At 33.7% G+C, this 15,820-nt stretch overlaps 2 protein-coding genes across 2 annotated transcripts; one reads left to right on the plus strand and one right to left on the minus strand.

Moving 5' to 3' along the window:
• The first annotated feature begins 4,757 nt into the window (after positions 1-4,757).
• On the plus strand, positions 4,758-10,440 carry LOC107863446. Its single transcript, XM_016709362.2, has 7 exons — positions 4,758-4,999; positions 5,173-5,317; positions 6,264-6,365; positions 7,648-7,760; positions 8,908-9,182; positions 9,280-9,370; positions 9,799-10,440. Exons 1-7 carry the CDS (start codon positions 4,844-4,846, stop codon positions 10,234-10,236), a joined length of 1,320 nt encoding a protein of 439 aa, XP_016564848.1. The 5' UTR covers positions 4,758-4,843; the 3' UTR covers positions 10,237-10,440.
• Positions 10,441-11,584: 1,144 nt separating this feature from the next.
• On the minus strand, positions 11,585-15,088 carry LOC107863448. The gene is made up of 2 exons (XM_016709366.2): positions 14,798-15,088; positions 11,585-12,184 (listed from the first exon to the last, which is right to left on the minus strand). The coding sequence occupies exons 1-2, from the start codon at positions 14,845-14,847 to the stop codon at positions 11,950-11,952; spliced, it is 285 nt and encodes a 94-aa protein (XP_016564852.1). The 5' UTR covers positions 14,848-15,088; the 3' UTR covers positions 11,585-11,949.
• Between the last annotated feature and the right edge of the window lie 732 nt (positions 15,089-15,820).

Below are 15,820 nucleotides of genomic sequence, written 5' to 3' on the forward strand. Positions count from 1 at the left end.
TGTCTGATTTTGATGTGGGCCAAGTAGGAGAATGTAAGAATATTACGTATGATACTATGTATTAATGACGCATATATTTTTTGTAAGAAATTTACCTTATCCCCTATGTAAAATATCAAATCAGTCAATTATTTTTCCTTCAAGTTGTGTATATATGATATTTCTTTGATGGCAAGAAATAACTATGAAAGTCCCTAGGGTTAAAGTTATTTTCCTAAGAGTCCCTAGCCTACCTATAAATATGCATGTGACTCACTCCGTCTGGCATAACTTTGATAGGCATCGGCTAGAAGATTCTTAGGTGGCTCTTTGCATCTTTTCTTTTTAAGGTTTTGAAAAAAGTGATTCTTCACAATACTTGAACAATAATGGCTGAAGGTACGTTTCTATTTATTTTTTCTCTTTGGCTCTGTGTATGTGTTGAAATTTCGATACACTCTTGCAACAGACAAAGCACGATCCCTTTTGTTGAACATGTTGATTTTTTGTTTGATTATTTCCACAATTATTGTCCTTGGGATGTATACAATTATTTTTCTTTAATTTTTTCTTCTTAGGCTTCAAAGTAATATTTTTGTTAGTTTCAGGGGCAGCATTATTTGAAGTAGTTAAATTTACCTTTGGTGTGATGTTGTTCTCTTCTGTTTGTAAAAGTGCATCTTGGCCCCTTTCTTCTTTTTCCATGCAGATTCTCATTATCAAAGTCTCAAGAGAAGTTTCATTTTACTTGTGGCGCATAGTTTTTTGAAATTCCTTCCAAGAAGGAGAAAGTTTATTTATTATGCCACAAACAATAAGGTTATCTTTAATTTTGATTTCTTCGAACCTCAGCTCTCCAACAGTCATTATGAAGTCCTGAGCTTGGTCTACCACTGACTTGTTGTCCACCATTTGGAAACGAAAAAATCTGCTAGCAGCATATTTTTTTGCTTTCACCTCCTCAGTATCATACTTACTCTGCAAGGCTTTCCAAATTTTCTTTGCACTAGAGTAAGTTCTATCATAATAATCATAAAATTTTCTGATAAAAATTAAGAAGAATATACCAACACTTGTAGAAGTCGCCATCGTACTTTTCAACGATCTCTTGAAGAGAGATAGTCCATCCTCGGTCATAGAAGAGTTATCTACTTTGTTTTGATTCTTCTCAGCTAACACAGAAAAACGTTAAGAAGACTTAAGTGGAAAAGCAGTTTACCCTTTCACCTCTTGAAGTGAGTACCGTTGAACCGGAATGACTTGTTAAGATCTCCTGTCTTGACATCCGCAGATTTTTCAGTTGTTGCCATTGAATATCCTTAAAATTGTTGGTGAAAATTATAATAATAGTACAACCAAAAAGTTTACAAGTGAAGAAAATAAAGAAAATATATCTTTTTCTTCTTCGGCTGAGGCGTGGATATCTCGCTCTCTTTAAGGAGATTCAAGCTCACTGTAATAAATATTTTCACCGGTCCAGCAGTAATCTTCTTGACTTGTCCCCTCCAGGATACAACAACCTTCTCACAAAGAACAACTCTGACCAAGAATTGAGTTCAAAACTTCACTGAAAGAACACCTCCCTTCAACTAATAAACTCTTTTTTTAACTAACTTTTGTGAACTCTATATTATATTGTGTATAGAAAAATATGCAAGACCACCTCTATTTATAGGTGAAGAAATCTTCCATGCAATGAATAGGAAAAATAAATGGGAAGATCAATAGAATAGAAGTTAATTAAAATAATGGAGAAATAAAGATAGAAGTTACAAGAGTTATAGAAAACATATGTCCCCACTCTACCACCAGTAACTATTATTTTTAAAGACACAAATGAATGGGAGTTGGTAGCTGAAAAATAAGCTATGCAACTTGGAGGTGTAACTGTATAATGTCAATGAATAGAATTGTAATGGGAGTGTTACAAAATGAAAGACTTGATCCACTAACTCCATTTGGAGTAATTACACATGTTGTAACTCCAAACTAAATGGCAAAAGGTATCAGCAACGGAAATGAAAAATTACTAGTGGCATAATCTCCTAAATAAATAAATATACATAATAATGTTATATAAAAATAATATTAAAATATTTAAATCCATCAGTGAATGTGATCCCTGCAATATCGAAGATGTAACAATTTTTGTAGATGAAAATATGATAGATTTTGTTGGAGAGAAAAAGCCAAAGTGGAGAAGCAACATTACAGAATTAATTAGCTCTGTTGAGTGTTTCCAATTTTTGAATTTTTAAGTATTTTTAGTATCTTTTTTTTGGTCATGATGCGCGTTGTGATGTGTTGATTATGTACGGGTATATTTTAATTATATTTATTAATTCTCACTTCTCTCCAATTCAATATTGAATCAAATTCTTTAGGTGTGTTTGATCGTAACTAACCAAATTCAATCATACGAACTTTGAAGGTGAAAATTATTGAGAGAGGAAAAATAAGTTTAACTGGTTAAGATGAATACAAAATTATGAACGAAATACATATATGAAAATAATTTCTATTATTTTTGCATTCATTGTCATAAGACAAGTAGAATAAAGATTTTGAAGCAATTTACCACGCAACGCCCAATCTTTAGTTAAAGAGTAAATACATAACTACCCCTGTTGTTGATCGAGATTTTTAAAAAGACACTTAAACTTTGAATTCGACCTATTACCCCATGATTCTTCTTTATTCCTTTGCAAATACATCATTTTTCGCTGAATTTCAGTCACACCAAAGAGAGTGCAATGCACGCGTCAATCAGGTGCTGCCACGTGTAAATTGTTTAATTTTTTTTTATATATTTTTTAATAAAATTTTCCTTTTAATTTTATTTATCAATTAATCAATTTTAATTTTTTCTTCTCCAATTCTCCATTAATCAATCTTCATATCTTCTTCCTTAATTCTCCATTAATCAATCTTCATTTCTTCTTCTTAATTCTCCATTAACAGCCATTAGTACTCTCTTTTTCTCTTCTTTTTCCCCAATTCTCTATTGAAGCTAGAAAATTTCAGAGAAAAAAATTCTCCTTAATGAATCAAACTAGTGGGATACAAAATCCTATAGTGACTTTAATATCTTCTTAATTTGTTTAAAAGTTGTGAAATCAAGTTTCCTTTTTGTGATTAAATTTGTTTTCTGTTTTTAACCCCATTTACTTGAATCATAAAACTCCATTAATGAAGCTTTAATGGAGGAGTTGAAGAAGACAATAGTATTGAAATCTCATTACTCATTAGTACAGAGTAATTTCTTCCTTCTTCTTCTTCTCTATCAATCTTCATTAATGGTTTATGAATATTTGACGAAAACTAAAAGTTTTAACTTCGGAGAAAATCGAGTGACACAATTAATGGAGATTAATGGAGAAGAAGAAGAAGAAGAAGAAGAAGAAGAAGAAGAAGAAGAAGAAGGAGGAGGAGGAGGAGGAGGAGGAGGAGGAGGAGGAGGAGGAAGTAGAAGAAGAAACGAAGGAAGAAGAAGGAAAACGAAGAAAAAATGAAGAAAATGGTAAATGAAGAAGATGAAATGAAGGAAGAAGATGGAAAATGAAGAAAAAAGAAAACTAAAATACAAAATTAAAAAAGTGGATCCTTTTTATTACACATGAAACATTTTAATTCGTTGGTTCAATTTTTTTCCATCCACGCGCTTCAGGTGTATGTAGACACGCAGGATCAAAATTTTGGTCAAAATGGTGCATTTACAACGGTTTAGGTAAGATTCATGTGGTAATAGGTCGAAAGTATAGTTTAGGTATCTTTTTGAAAATCTCGGCCAACATCAAGGGATAATTATGTATTTACTCTTAATTAAAATTATTCAATAAAATTAACCATAAAATTATTCAGTTACGCTACCTTTGATATCTTATAATAGAGAGCTTTTAAGCTGCATTAACATTTATTTTAAATCAAACTAACTCCCTCATTCCCAAATAATTGAATTGTTGGGATATGACACACTTCTTGAGAAAAATCTTTTAGGACATAATTTGTATGTTACTTTTCACTATTACCCTTTTAATTATTCTTAAATTACTCTTCTAGAAAATGTAAAGTACTTAAGAACCTCATTAAATGAAAGGGTAAAATTGAAAGAAATTGTCAACATGTCTCTTGAAAAATGAACAATTCATTTATTTCTTACATTGAAAAATAGCTCAGCAGTTCATTTATTTTAGAATGAATGGCGTATTTGACTAAAAGTAATACTACCTTTTAAATATTTACCAAATTATGAGTAAGGGAAGGAGAAACGTGGTGGAAATTACAAGGTATGAATCAATCTTTCACCAGTAAGGTAGGAATGCTAAAGGCTCATCTTTCACTTTTTTGGGGCTCATTTTGTTATTGGATTATGAAATAGTTTCAGTATAAAATTCATGAGATAGTTTCAGTATAAAATTCACTACTATATGTCCGTACTTTAATCATATTTCTATTTCCCCCAATGATATACCCTGTCGTTCCAAAATGTTTCTCACAACTTCTTTTTGAGATTCAATCTATATGAATTTCTTACTAACATTTCTTTTTGTCATATTGATATTAGAAAAACTATAATTTATAATTTTTTTATATAATTTTTGAATATTCAAATATTAAATAAATATAATTTAATTTAATTTTAAAATTAATTGAATTAAAGTGAAACATAATAATTCTTTTGGAACAAAAAAAAAGTAGGACTAATTAATTAACTATCATTATACCACAGCACAACTAACATTTACCCAAAAAGAAAAAAAAAAGCACAACTAACATCAAAGACGGTCGGGTCATGAAAAGCCCACATAACTAACATCAAAGACGGTCGGGTCAATGAAAAGCCCAAAAGAAGAAGGAAGAAAACATGAGGAAAAGTGAACCAAAAAGAGAGAGAATAATGAAAATGGGGGGAAAGGCAATAGTGTGTTATGGTCCTCTAATAGACCTCTCAAAAGCAGCAGCTCACATCGACGACTACGTTCAACTCCTCGTTTTTGTTCACAATATCACCCCTATTCAGGTATAAGAATTTTGGGATAAAATTTAAAATTAATAATTAACTTTATCTCATATCAAATGTGAGATATTAGCTAATTCCACTACTGTTCTACTAAACTATCCTTATAGATAAAATAGTATATACCTGCTTATCCCAATCCCTAAGTTGGTTTACTGAAGCATATGATTTTACAGTACAAAGTATGGAGAAAAGGTGGGGCAGAGGTCATAAGGACCGATATACAGGTGTGCGACGACACCCGCCCATTTTTTCCTCTTACAATATGGAACAAACAATTGGTCTCCACATTGCTTGCCGGAGATATCATTTTGCTTCAAAGTAAGTTTTTTGGGCAATAAATATTTAATTATCACTGCATCTCATTGTTATCTTTTTATTTTTCGTTGAGAATTAGTAGTATTAATTTATTGTTCTAAAATATTTCAACGCCATCTGTTACACATATTCAAGGCATAAATGTAAGACACTTAAACTTGGCCTCAATGTCTAGGCACCTCAACTTGTCTTTACCATGTCAGTTGAATACTCCAAACTTACAAAATAATCATCTAGAAACCACCAAAATTTCTGTGCTATGTCTGGGGTGTCTACGAAACACAGTGAGGACGAGTTGGAGTGTTTAGTTGTTAGTTGAGACCAAGTTGAGGTGTCTAGATGTACACTCTCAAAGTTAAAGTGCTTACTTTCCAGCTGAGGTTTAGTTTGGATGTATGTTTATGTATTATGCTATATTGTATAACTCAACATATAAATATCAAACAGGAATATGGAAGGGCTTTGAATTTCAAAAATTAAATCACAATAAGATCTTAAAAGTGTGAACGGGCTGTAGGCTGGTTTTCTTTCTAATATATGACTGGTAATTTTAAAATTCTTGAACCTGTTGTCTTCTTCTATTTTCATTTACCTATTTCATGTTGATTTACCATGAGGCCATGGAAAATAATAAGTTTCAGTTTGTTAACAATTTCTCACACATAGTATGCAACATTGAATTTGTTTGTGGTGTAAAGTGTTTACTGCTCAGTCATTACCTCAAAAGACCTTCTAAATTCACTATCATCTCATATAGTTGTCTCGTTCTCTCTATTTCTCACTTTCATGGAATCTGCTATGCTTGTAATGTCGATCAGGTTTATATGTTAATAAGCATTGCTAAATACTCTTGAATATGTTACTTTTTGTGTGTTCTAAACTTTAGTTTTCGAATAGTGATGTTGCTTCAATTTTCAGGTAATGCATTTAATGAAATTTTCAATTTCAGATGTTAAGATTATAAAAGTTGGCGAATTAATTGAGGCTAGAACTGTACATTGCTCAACTTTGCAATGTATAATCCATTCATTCAAGCCACTTTTTTCTAAAGGTACTCTCTCTACAACTAATAAGGTTCTGTTATACATTATCTTTGGTAGATATGATCAAGCTTTGGAGTATCTGAAATACATGACTAGATACTCAAATGTTGTAAAGGGTGACTCGAATTTATTTTTTTTTAAAAAAAACCTTAATGGCTGCCTAGCATTTACTGTTTTCCAGATGGCAGAGCCCAAGAAGATTACGCATGTTTGGATGCCAACTCTGTGTACTTATTTTGAATAATTGGGTGATGCTGTTAAATTAACCTTCCGGAGGCTAGTATATCGCGTTACAAACACTGATGAAATAAATTAAAGGCAACTCGAACTCCTATTTCTCCTACGATATCTCTCATGCCACTATCTTCATGATATAATACTTTAGATTGCAAGTCTTTGTTCGCCGTCTCTTTATTTCTTTGTTACAGATGATAAAGAAATTCATTTCTCCTTGTTTTGCTGAACCTTTTTGGGAGCCCATTTATAATGTGTTGGATCAATTACTCGGAGAACACACATGGATCCCTCCTTGTCTAATCAGGAGTTGGGATTTTTCTGCAAAAAAGTTGCTTAGACTTAACAACAAGAATCCATAACCAGAAAAACATGCTTTCAGCCATAAAAAATACCCAATGGTAAATTTATTTCCTTATCAACTACTTTTAACCTCTCACAAACTTCTCATCAACCGTAAATGTGTGATCTTGGAAAATCACACCCTCATTTTGTAGTAATAGGAAGCTTATTTATTAGCTTATATAATATTTCTTACTAACTTGAGAAAAAACTTATATGCATCTGTATCATTATGCCTTTCTCCAAATAGATTAATCTAAACTTTCATATACTTGTTCAACCAAATAATTATTGAGTGCTATGTTTTGAATGTGAGTCCTTTTATAGTACAGAGGTTGCCACCAGATTCCCAAAATTGCAGGGGGTGGGGTGGGGGGTTGAAAAATTAGTCTTCGACTCCCATGTGGCACCACCAAATCATTTTAGACAGATAAATTTGATTTAGCCATGCTTCAATTGTCATGAGTGCCCGAAATAAATTAATTTCTGCTCTCTGATGAGACTTCATGGTCTTAAAGAGTTAAAACAATATATTTTGTCTCAACACAAACTTTCACAAGCATGAAAAAAAGGAAATACAAGAATGGGATCGAAAAGATTTCATAAGCTTTTACTATTTGTTTAGTGTATTTCTTTCACAATCACTATAGTTCAGCTGAAGTTAGACCAGCCTGCTCCGTACCTGGGCTAAGATGTTGATTATGGTCTTTGCAGGTGTGGACGAACTGATGCACAGCTGTCGAATTGGCACAGCAGCAAAGGATAAGCTTCAGAAAATCGTTACATGGCTGCAGCAGGGAGCTGCTGTTGATTTGAAAAACCATCAGGTATATATCCTCTTTCTCTTGGAATTTCTGTTGCAAATTTCCAATAACATACACTTGAATAGAGACTAGGAGTCCATTGATCAAGCACCCTTTTCTCCTCCTCAAATTTCTTACTTCCCCATGTCCCACCACACGGCTGAGATGGAGGAGGTTTCTCTTCTTTTCTTAATTAGTCTCCACAATTGATGAAGTCCAAATTTGGATGTATTTATGCCACAGAATGAATTTAATTGTAGACCATCTTGTCCTTTCAGGCTGCGTTATCAGATCAAACCACACCCCACTCGTCTCAAGTCGAGGAATTCTAGTTCTTAAGATTTGGATATCCTAATGCGCTGTTGCATTTGCTAGAACGATTAGTTTTGCACCAACCTATAAGTGCCTTTCATTCTTTATTTAATTAATGAATTGTTTTTTGATATTGTTGAAGTTAGAACACAATTTGGCAAATCGATTTAGTTAATGAATTAACTTTGGATGAATACTTGGACCTCCGCTCTAGTTTATCCGGACTAAATGTATATCCCCTATAGTCTGAGAATAATCTAAAAACTCCTTTAGTAGAAACTTTCCAGCCTTGACTGAGACCATTATAAGCAATGATTTAATTGAAAAGTTTTTAAACTTGTTGCTCCTATTTTACCCTCAATCATTAGTGGATTTACCTAGGAAATAATGGTTTGGATAATTTTTCTACATTCTAAACCTAACTTTGAAAAGTGGAATTCTTACAAAGTTCCAAGATTAGGATTTGAATTCAATATTTAATACTTTGCTGGGTTATTTCTGTAGAAGGTGCAGTATATGAGGGATAATTTTGCCCAGTAGTGCTGAAATTAGAACCACTAACTTTTACTGGCGAAGAGGATATGAAATTTGTCAAAATAAGGAAGGTCCAAGTACTATTGTCAAATTATAAGTAGTTTGATGGAAGAAAGCTATGGCTTACTGCTTATTACTGATTTTGAATTTTTTCAAAAATAGTATTTCAAGATTAATTGGTATCCATCTTATAGTGACAAGAGCATGCCAGTGTATTACTTCACATCTGTTGTCAAATGACTGCAGTTAAAGGGTATTTGTCAGTTAACTTGTTTTATGAGATATAATAATTAATGCTGACCTCACATATTTGCGATTGAGGCAGGCATCAATAAATTGGAAAGTGCATGAAGAGACAAAATCTCAGAATTGCATCTCTCTTCAGGATTTATCTGATCTTCCTGATTCCTGCAAGGCAACCTTATATGCATCTATTGGTGAAATATTTCTGCCAGTTACCTGGAGACATCTTCCTGAATCTGATGTTGAAAGCATGTTCATTAGCAAGAGGCTATATGTGCACTCAGATTGCAATGTGGCTGACGATCTAATTACTGCTGGTTGCCATCTCTGTGGTACTCCTTTGAGTTATGATTCTAGGTAAGAGAAATGCTGAACCAGTCCTCTTTTCATATGTGTACGCTTATAATATGTCGATAACATTTATTAACTGTTATATCATTGTGGTTTCCAATAGTTCTGGCAGTATTAGAAATGCCTCATCACTCTATTGTGAGGAGAGCTCCAATCACCTTCATGCAGTGAGCATGATATATCGACCTTTCATGGTAAGTTTTTTTCTTTCAACTGGTAACTTTCTTTTCCCTGTATAATTTAGCTCCAGAAAACTGTCACTGTTACTGATTATATTGCATTTTTTTTTTTCTAAACCATGGCGTTTGGCACCTGAATTTTTTGTGTTTCATTTTGGTTCTAAAACTTCACAACTCTAGTTGACACTAGTATCATAGATGTTTTTTCAAACTCATTGACATTGTGATCCCTCAATTATAATGATGGACATGTGAGATATTTACTTTCAGAACAGAAAGTAGCTTAAGTGCCATAAGGTGCATGTAACCTACTATTCTTTGTTTTAGTTTCAGAGCAGAAATTAACTCAAGTGCCATAATGATGGGCGTGTGAGATATTTAGTTTCATTTTAGTTTATCTTTGTTTATTTGAAATTTTTTAATGTACTATCTCAATTTTGCAGCTATATGTGTGGGATGATACAATGTATGCTCCACTTCTTGTTAAAAACAAGGCAGCTGAAGTGTTGTTTGGAAACATCAGAGCTGAGGAAGTATTCTCTTGCTATAAAAGGCTGAAGGATGGGAAAAATCATTCTTCAAACTTAGTCTGCGGAAGGAATGGCAAGGATGAAAGGACTGTTACTGGGGAATGTATTTCAGTCATCGACACATCTTGCACCAATGAGGGCAAGGATTTGAAAGAAAAAAATAAATTTGATGTAAGACCTAATTTCTATTTGATTTGGTTGATTTTATTGAAGTTGCTACTGCAACAGGAGAACAACAGTCCTTTGAAATTTAAAGTTACTATTAATGCAACCAGAGATTGTGAATGTGGAAGGTATGAGATGATCTCTGTTTCTCTGCCATCCTTTATATCTGATGTCAGTTTAGTATAGGAGTCTCGTTTCCCCTCTAAATGTATTAATTATCAATATTCTGAGAAGAGTTCATGTGGTGTTCATTAACTTCATGATTGGGAGTTATTTTTTTAGACTCCTTGGATGAAGGTAATTAAGAATAGTTCTCTATTGCCTAAGTGTGAAATAATTCTCTTTTTGAGATGAATCTACTATCTTGATTTAATATTTGTTTTGGATCAAGTTGTGTGCTTCTGCATAGTTCGTTTTGTCCTTGTATTCATTTAAAGGATGCTGCTTCTATGGACGAAATTGATTTGAAGTAATGTTTTCCTGCGGAGGGAAGCTTGGGATAAGATCTGTGCATTCGTTTCTGCTGTATTCAGGTGTTACGTTTTGCCCAAGCCAAACCGTATTATGTAAAGAAAATTTTTCATTGTGGTCCAGTGTGGTTCCTTTAAGTCCTATTCTCTTTAAAAGTATTTTACTCCTGTCAGCTATTTATATGCCAACAGAAAATGAAAACTATCTGTTGTATAATATGGGTTTGCAATAGGCTTAAAAGGAGTGGAAAATTCTGTGATTCATTTATCTGATGACTCCCATTTATTTGGGATTGAGGCGAAGTTATTGTGCTGCAGTATACTTGCACATAGAAATTCTTTTTGTGGCTAAAGGTTTAGGTAAGTGGAGGTTACTCCAGTCCAAACAAGAAGTTTCAAAAAGCATTTCTAGCCTTTACATAAACTTCTGATGTTTGTACCGGAACTTCAATTTTGATTTTCCTATACACGAAAAAATCATATAAATTTTGGCCTCTGAAAATGATGAGCTATGATGAAAACTAGAACTAGGTCTTGATCGTGATGTCAATTATGAACCTGGTTGAATTTCTCCGATTGACAGATCCCTAAAAAGACAAATTACATCAGAGGGCTGTACCTAAAAACAAAGACCTGGGTGGTATATTATTTGAAATAGTTTAAGAAGCTTTCCTACAACAACCAAAAAACAAACTTTTTTGGGGGTCTAAAAGCTGGCTGATTAATTTTCATGTTCAAAAAGGGTTATATTCAGAGTTTGCTGCACCACTATGCCTCAACTGTGCAGCCCTGGTTGGTCTTCAATGCCGAAGTCCTAATCTGAGGACATGCCGTTTTATTTCAAATGTTTTTGAGTTGGCTGATAACCCAATTAACTCTCTTCAATATGTTAATATGTTTCTTTCTTCTTGCATTGTAATACAAATGCCAATATGTTTCTACTTGCATTTGGAGAACCGAATCTTGTGTTTGGGGTGTACTTGGAATGGTTGCTGGAGGGTGAGGGAGAGTATATTACGGTAATGTGATTTGGCTGCATAATGAAATATATTACGGTAATGTGATTTGGCCGCATAATGAAATCAAATAGAGTATGAGGTTATGTGAACTTCTTCACAAGTACAAAAATACAAAAACAAACCCAAGGCACGAAAACAATTTAACAGTAATGTTAAAAAACATCAGGCCATGATGGAATAAATTTGGACTTCTACACGGTTACTAACAGAGCTTTATAAGCAGAAAAAGGATAGTTCTGAAGCCACAACACAAGTGCAATCACCCCTTACATTATTTGCCTTCTTTTCTGCTACTGATAGTATCCAAGATACAAGCCAGGTAACCGGAAACTGAAGACCAACAGAACTTAAAATTCTACATGAACCTCAGCTATTAGTTGAAGCCAAAGTCCAGAACTACCTGAATGCCATCAATGTTCAGTAGCTGCATCAGCCAAGGTATCAACAGCTGCAGATCTTTGTGCTTCTTCCAAAAGCTTTTGCCGCTCTGCATGTTCTCTTTCACAAGCACTGATACCCATAATTATATCCAGCATCGTACCAGTTGTGCCAAAGAATACGAGGGGTGCCAAAGATTTCCGTTTTATACCCACTGGAATTGCAAGCAGTGCACCAGCTACAGAGAAAACCCATGTCCCCAGAGCGCTGCAGTAATTTAAATATCAGACCAAAAAGCTTCGGACTAGAACAAATAAGACAAGCAACATGACCCAAATACAAGAAATCATGATTATACCAAGCTCATTAGAATAAAGTACATTAATGAATTAAATTTCTCCCAATACAAACATTCACATTCAGAATTTCTGGCACCGCATGCATTGAGCCAGGAGGTAAGCTTAAACCACTAGTCGAGGAAAAACTCTTGTTTTTAGAACCCACAAAAGGAAAGCTCCCATCCTTCCTACCCATCTCCAAGTTTTAAGTTTTAGTACCCATCCCCCCCATTTCAACTTCTCTGCTTAATAGATACATGAAGCCATTCATGAACATTCAATTTTCCAAAGTTGATTCTGTGAATGCAATGACAGAGGAAATAACAACCGCATGATAGGAATGGAAATCACGTCATAGCAGCAATCCTCATGGAGGTCAAATATTTTCCAATTTGTTATCTTTTTCTTTCAAAAAATTTACCTAGAGAAATCATATCACAAGCTCCTAAGGGCTGAAAAATCTTAGATATGTTGTGGACTAGAGAACAACTAGTACTTATTTTATTTTGTAAAATGTTCTCAAGAAAGATGATAACATGAGATAAGTTTTACGAAGAAACATTGTCAATGAGGATTCATATAGCCAACCCCAACTTGTTTAGAATTGAGAGATAGTTGTTGCTGTTGTTCACGGCTAAAGAATCCTTCAAAATGATGAAAGGTAGAACTTCAGCTTGACGTTGTGTAATAACTCCAAAACGAAACAGAAACATTGAATTCAATCAAGAAGAATACTTCAAATGACAAAATGAAAGTGACTCATTTTATACAGTGTGATAATTAGCAGAAGCTCATGGAAGTTTATTTGCAAAGAACATACACCAGATAGAAAAGAAAGGATGTCCAAAATCTAAAAATAGAAGGAAGCAAATAGTGATTTTGGAAGATGAAGCACATAATCAGTGCAATGAAAATTCGACCAACCGAGATGTGGATGACTATCATCCATCCTACTGGTCTCTCATAACTTTCCTGTTCACATTTCACTGTATGATACTACTATCATATGTGGTACAAGGCATGATGCAGGAACTAGAAAGGCGATGAAGGGGGTGTGGCACACAACATGTTATACTGACATCATTTTATTTCCTTTGATAAGTATAATAGTGACACCATTATTCTCGCCCTTGATTTGGACATTGTTCCAATCTTCCTATAGAACAAAACCATTGATTTTTGGGACTACCTATGCTCTCTATTAAACATAACCTACTTTTTTTTTATAACCGTGGTGTCTGGTCCAGCTTGCGCTCACCTTGACTAATTCCACGAGATACCTGCCACCTCCCACCAGCAACAGATACCATGTAACTCTATCTACCAAGGCAAGAACAGATGAAAAGAAATCACTTAGTGTTTGTCTCTGTTAGGAATTGAAACTGAGACCTTATGGTACTCAATCCAACTTCATTGAACCACTAGGCCACACCCTTGGGTGCTAAACATAACATACTTTGGTCTGCACGGTTATTAAAAGTAACATATTTGCTTAAAACAAGTGTTTAAACTTTAAAACTAATGGTTCGCAATAACTAAAATTGAAGAGAATCACATGAAATACTTTAAGTTTATAAGTATATGTTGAAGGACAAATATTCCACACAAGGAAATAGATCAAATCTTTCTGACAGATAAAGAAGGGAAAAGAGAGGGAGGGAATAAATCACTGCCTTTGTAATACTATATCACACCCAAATTAGCAGGGTTCCACTTCCCTTAATTCTTAGATAAGAAAAAAAGACTCTAACCTTTGAGACACCCTCAACATTTCCCATACGGGGAGATTTTGTCTACTAAGGTTTAGGCTGCTTGAAAGAAAATTGCCTAATTATTTTGCTTCTACTGCTATTTCAGTCTTGGACTTAGGGAATCTTAGTAGCTCAATTGGTTGGTTACCTAACTTTCATGAGTTCGATTCCCCATCTTGTAATCTCCTCCGCATTTCCCCTTCCGAAAAAACAAAAGAAAAAAAAAAGTCTTGGACTTCATCCTCTACATTTCAACTTCATTGTCCTGTATTGCAGTTTTTTTTCTGGTATGTTGTAGTTTGTCCTGTATTGCAGTTTTGGTGATACCTTCGTTTCGTAAGCGGGCATAAGGTGGCATATCCCATTACTACGAATGAGATAAAAGTTACACTGCAATTGATTATACCTTATCTCATCCAACTTGAGATTATTTTATCTCATCTTTCAAGTGGGGCAAACTAATCCAGGAATAATAATTCCAAGACTATAATCCTATGATAATTTAGTCCACGTAGCAAAGGAAAACACATGAGAGAAAAATGTTACATAATTGTGGATTTAATTTTCGTATTGATTTTCAAGTAAATTATTTGGGACTGAAAATGGAATAATTCATGAAATTGTCTACCCATTTATTAGTTTGACATCCTGGGAAAGACGAAAAAGAATTGACATCGTAAAAAATATTGATTGGTTCTTTGAAGGGAGAAAAAAGCATAGAAACTTTAAATCTTAAGCTGTTTGTACAGGCGTAAAGAAGACAAATAAAGGGTATAAGGAAACTGACTGACTTGGAGACTGAACACTCTGATAGTTGTTTTACTTCCTCTTGACCAGCCATTTTTGAACCTCTACGGTAGCGCTACAAGGGCGATCGCCTCTTTCAACCTGTTTGACTACTGACCCATTAGGGGTGTTTCGCAGAGTGTATTAAATATTAATATACGTATTAGTTTAATGCGTACTAGACCTTTTTAGCCTATGTATGTATTAGTTATACTAATGCAATTATTAGTTATATATTCTATTGTGTATTGAGGTGTGTATTATTAATACCTTAAAATTCATGACATTAGTAATGCAATGGATCTAATGTATGTATTAATATGCTTAAAGACCTTACTATCCCTCAAAAAATTATCTGCATCCTTTCCAACATATATATTAAGGGTATTATGTAAAAAAAAAAAATTCTTAGAAATTATGTAATTCATGTTTTTTTAAATACATCAAACCAAATACTGTAAAATAAAAATACAAGCATAACTAACACGGGGTTTGGGCCACAGGTGACAAAAGAATTTTAAAATGAGATATAGGTGATACAAGTCTTAATAATTGAGTAGAGGTGACAATTACTGGTTTAAGAAAGTTTTGAAAATTTCAAAATAACTCATAAGTTTTTAAATTTATACTTTGATCCAAATGTTAGTTAATATATAGCGGGGAACGAAGGGAAAAAAGACGTCTTTCTCTCTCTCCTCATCCGTTGTTATTTTCTCTCTCTTCGCAATATTTGTTAGTCATTATTGTTGTTGTTTTATTCATCATCTTCTGATTCATTATCATCATCTTATACTTCATTATCATTTTCATATTCTTCTTGTTGACTATTGTTGTTGTTTTTGTTGTTGTTATCCCAACTGCTGCTCTTTGATCAAATTCTTATGTCAAATGTTGTTTCGTAAATCACTTTCAACTTTTGAATTTACTTGAGAGGAGACTTTGGTAAGTCAGATTATGTTTTTTAGTTGAATCTGGGTAACTGCTAGTATGCTTTTTTTTTTCAACAATAGCTTGCACGCGAACATGAA

This window comes from Capsicum annuum, chromosome 3 (assembly GCF_002878395.1).
Source record: "Capsicum annuum cultivar UCD-10X-F1 chromosome 3, UCD10Xv1.1, whole genome shotgun sequence".
Lineage (NCBI taxonomy): Eukaryota > Viridiplantae > Streptophyta > Magnoliopsida > Solanales > Solanaceae > Capsicum > Capsicum annuum.